At 48.9% G+C, this 4,562-nt stretch overlaps 1 protein-coding gene across 1 annotated transcript in view; it reads left to right on the forward strand.

The window, feature by feature from the left end:
* Acer2 (alkaline ceramidase 2) overlaps positions 1-4,562 on the forward strand; it is a 33,902-nt gene that overhangs the window by 23,639 nt on the left and 5,701 nt on the right. The window contains exon 5 of the mRNA XM_005352703.2: positions 3,432-3,569. Coding sequence (XP_005352760.1) covers positions 3,432-3,569 — 138 coding nt within the window. The remainder of the gene's footprint in view (positions 1-3,431; positions 3,570-4,562) is intronic.

The raw sequence follows: 4,562 nt of genomic DNA on the forward strand, positions 1-4,562 counted from the left end.
ACTGGTTGCTCTTCCAGAGGACCCCGGTTCAAGTCCTAGCACCCACATGGCAGCTTCCAACTGTCTGTAATTCTAGTTCCAGAGGATTCGGCACCCACATGCAGATATACATGCCGGCAAAACATAAAATAAATAAATCATTAAAAAATGAATAAACAAAGCTGGGGGCCCTGGCAACACGTAGGAAGCTAAGACAGAGCTGCCAGCTCAGAGAGAATTTGTCCCAACAAATAGGGCAGCAAACTAAACAACACAGTGTATGTCTTTTGATCTTCCAGTGAGTGTAAATAAGTTGTATCTAGTGCAGAATCTATCTGATGGTGGCTAGTCAAGAAATACTAGTTGTGGCTGTATATAGCAATGCTTGCCTTTAATCCTAGCACTTGGAGGTAGCCTCAGGGTAGAGGCAGACAGAGCTCTGTGAGCTTAAGGCCAGCCTGATCTACACTAGGCCAGCCAGGGTTACACAGGGAGACTGTCTCAAAGCAAACATAAACAAAAAAGGAATACTAGTTGTATTATTTAGTTTTCTGCTGCTCTGCTCAAATACCATTACCACAGAAACTTCTAGAAGGGTGAGTTGATTTGGGCTTGCAATTCTGGAGTGGTAGAGAAGCATGCCAGTAAGTGGCGGGCATGCCGGCAGGAGCCAGGAAGCAGAGAGGCTACCACAGACTCTACAGTAAATGTGGAGCTGGAGGCAGAAAGGGGAGAGGCTATATTATATACTCTCAGAGCTCTAGAAAGGCCCCACTTTCTCAACAGCACCACCAACTGGGCACTAAGGGTTCAAACGCCTGAGCCTATGGGGCCAGTTTCATTCAGCTGCCTTCCTTAAGTCCTTACGTTAGAACAAGGACTCCTATCAATAGAAAGAGAGACAAATACCTCCTGCAGTTTTAGCTTCTCTTGTACGGACCCTTCCTTTCCTATCGAGGGGTCCTCCCTGTGTTCTTGACTGGAGATGCCCATGGAATAACCTTTTTTCATTATTTGTGGCCTGAAGATCTTGGTGCCTGAGGTTTGGGGCCTGCTTTCAACTTCATCTATCCAAGCCTGGATACTAACAGATATTAAAGGTCTGTGGAAGACATGTGACTAAGTAGCTATTGAAGATATCTAAAATACATGATATTTGGGGCATTCAGTCCATTGGTGCTGGCTTCTTTTTGGCCTGAAGTGAGTAGAGTATTCTAGATTTAAATGTTTTTGTTGTTGTTTGTTTGTTTGTTTTGTTTTTTGTATTTGTTTTTGTTTTGTTTTGAGATAGGGTCTTCCTGTGTAGCCCAGACTGTCCTGAAACTCACTATATAAACCAGGCTGGTCTTGAGCTCAGAGATCTGCCTGCCTTGGCCTCCTGGAATTAAACACCTGCACCACCACACTGGGTTTGTGCTGTCTTTTTTATCTATAGTGTCTTTTTTTTTTTTTTTAAATCTATTAGCTGCTTTCCTGACTTCTGTAATTGCAGAAGTCACCGGCGTGGAGGGTTACCTGTCTCTCTCATGCATCGTCTTCTCTGTGTTTCCTGTTGTGCTAAATAGGGTTACTACGTGTTCAGATGCCCAAGCCGGAAGCTGTTTTCCTGACCATCTCCTCTGGTATTGCTCATTGTTCTACTCATTAGCATGGCAATGTGGATAAAATTCAGTCTTTCACATACATCTCTGCTGTCCCCATAAGTAGTTGAACACCCCCGCAACACACACACACACACACACACACACACACACACGGTAGAGGCAGGTGGATCTCTGTGAGTTCGAGGACAGCCTGGTCTACAGAGTAAGTTCCAGGACTGGCTCCATAGCTACTGGGAAACCCTGTCTCAAAAAACCAAAGGGGGGAAAAAGATTCCCAGGAAAAGGGGCTCTCTTGGTGCTCTTGGTACTCTTTGCATTTCTTGCCAGCATCTCCCCTGTTTGTTTTCATAATGCATGGCATGTCCACACCAGTTTGTCTCATTGTGCCTTGCTTTTCCCCGGAGGCCAAAGAGGAAAGTCTGCCTTTTATCGCCTTGCTTCTCTTTAGCCTTCCTTCCTGAAGTGTGTCTATTAGAGCTTCAGTGTTCGTTCTGAACCTTCTCTCACCAGGAGAAAATGAAAGCTTATTCTGATTCAGGGTCATGACCATCTGATATCGTTGAACTTTGGGATGTTTCAATCATGCTACTAGGAGATTCTCTTGTATTTAAAATACTTTAAAAACAACATTTCCTTGGGGCTGGAGAGATGGCTCCATGGTTTAGAGCACTTAGAAGTTTTGGGCCACTATTATACCAACATATCTTGCAGGCGGGAAAGTCACTCTTGTAGATCAAAGGGTTTGTAACTGTTTGGTATTTATCCCTCTCCTTTGGTAGCATGAGAACTACCTTCTAGTACTGTGAATACTCACCCATGGGGTGAAGGCTCTAGGTAGGCACCAGCTTGAATTCCCAGTGTTCTGTGAGTTGAGTATGTGCTGTCTTCACTATCCAGGGCCTTACTATCAGTGTGTGGTGAGCTAAGACAACTCATAGAAGGAAGAGATTCTTCCGGCTCACCCTTCCAGAGGCACAAGAGTCCATCACCATCATGGCGGTGGGGGGGGGGGCGCGACGACGACATGGTGGCAAGCTGGTAACTCCTGTCTTAAACAGCAAACAGGAAGCAGTGAGAGCAAACTCAAAATGGCATGAGTCTTTAAACTCTCAAAGCCCGCCCCCAGTAATGTACTTCCTGCGATAAGGCGGACAGCGCCACCCACTGGGGACCGAGGATTCATTCAATGAAAAGGTCTCATTCTAACCACACATGCTGTCTGAGCAGACACTTGAAGACAGAACCCGGGCGGAGACAAAGCAAGCAGGAAGGTTGTAGAGGTTCATGCTAAGCCCCAGAGTGTTTGAGGAACAGCATAGTTTAAGCAAAGTTAGAGAGTGAGAACCATAGGGAGAAAAGGAAGGGGAGCCCACGCATGGGCACGGGGCCTTGGCCACTGTGAATGCTCTCTCTCATTAGGGCCCTGGAGCAGAACATTGTCAGCTGACTACAAGGACAAAGGTGACAGTAGGCTAGAGAGGAGATGATGGGGGCCTGGACCCACGCAATAAGAGGACAGATTTGGGGTGGATTCTGAAAGAAGGGCTAAGAAACCGGATGTGGGGTCTGTGGGCAGGAGGAAAGACTAGTTGAACTTGTATCTGTGTTAGACATCAGGGTACCCTGTCAAGACGGTGGGTTCTCTGCATCTGGAGTCGGAGCCAGGACTGGTGGGAAATAAGGTTGTCTGAGCCCGTGTGTACCTGTGTTATTTACATCTGTGGCTATGTTCGGTAAGACGCCAATGCCAAGGGCTGGAGCGGAAGCCAAGTTGTGGAGATACAGAAGCGGTAGGTAGCCAGCAGACCCTCCGGCCACCAGAACTGACCCTCTCCCTCTGCCTTGCAGGTGTGACAATGTCCGTGTGTTTAAGCTGGGCCTCTTCTCAGGCCTCTGGTGGGCCCTTGCCCTCTTCTGCTGGATCAGTGACCGAGTCTTCTGTGAGCTGCTATCCTCTGTGCACTTTCCGTACCTGCACTGCGTGTGGTGAGCTCCTGCTCTGGGGTGGTGGTATTGACACTGGGTGTCCCCGCTTGCTGCTGCTGGGCCGGTGCTCCCTGCCGGGTGCACCGGTGGGCTCAAGGGAGGGGCGCAGAGCCAAGCATTCTCCTTTCTCCTGTCAGACATTTTAGAAACAAAGTAAGGTAAAGTGTGAAAATGGTTCCAGGGAGCTGGTTTAGCCAGGACAATCCCTGCCCCCCAACCTAATTGTTATGCTGCTCGCGAATTGGCAGCCTCTCCTGCAGTTCCTTAATGAGTACCAGGGAGCCTGAAAGGTGAGTCCGCAACCTGAGCCCCAAGGTCTGGATGGGGGGTGGGGGAGGGGGAGTTGGGGACTAAGAGACGTGAGGACCGGACGGTCCCCAATAGGAACCACGCCTTCAGGACCCATGTGACCAATGAGAGCTTGGCTCTCGCAGGTCGTCTAGGGACAGTCTCACCTGCTCTTTTGTACAGCTCCAGAGAGAGCCTCGGGGACTGGAGTCTATTGTTGACCATCAGTCAGACCGTTTGATGATAAGGAGCTAGAGCATCTATGTTTTGGGGAACCTGGGAATGAATCTAAAAGTCAAAGAAAAGAAAACAGAGGTTACCAAATTACACACAGACCCACACTGAGGGAGGGGAGGAGGCAGGGGAGGAGTGGGGGTGGAAGGAGGTGTAGCTCAGTGGTAAAGTGCCTGCCTGGCCTGCACAAGCCCCTGGGTTCAAACTCCAGTGAAAAAGGAGGAAATGGGGATGTGGAGCGGCTTTCTTTCTAGCAGCTACTTCAGCTCCAAACCCAGGACAAGGCAGAGTCTCTGTCTCTGTCCTCATGACTGCTAAATACGAAGGGTGGCAGGGAACAATGGTTGTCGAATGTCCTGGAGATTAGGAGCATCCAGGCAAAGTGCAGTAGTGCATCCGTGCCCAGAGTCATCTTCACAGGGGACATACTGAGTCCAGTGTGATCTGGGGATGGTGGCTCACACCTGCCCT

The sequence above is a fragment of the Microtus ochrogaster genome, chromosome 10 (assembly GCF_000317375.1).
Source record: "Microtus ochrogaster isolate Prairie Vole_2 chromosome 10, MicOch1.0, whole genome shotgun sequence".
Taxonomy (NCBI): Eukaryota; Metazoa; Chordata; class Mammalia; order Rodentia; family Cricetidae; genus Microtus; species Microtus ochrogaster.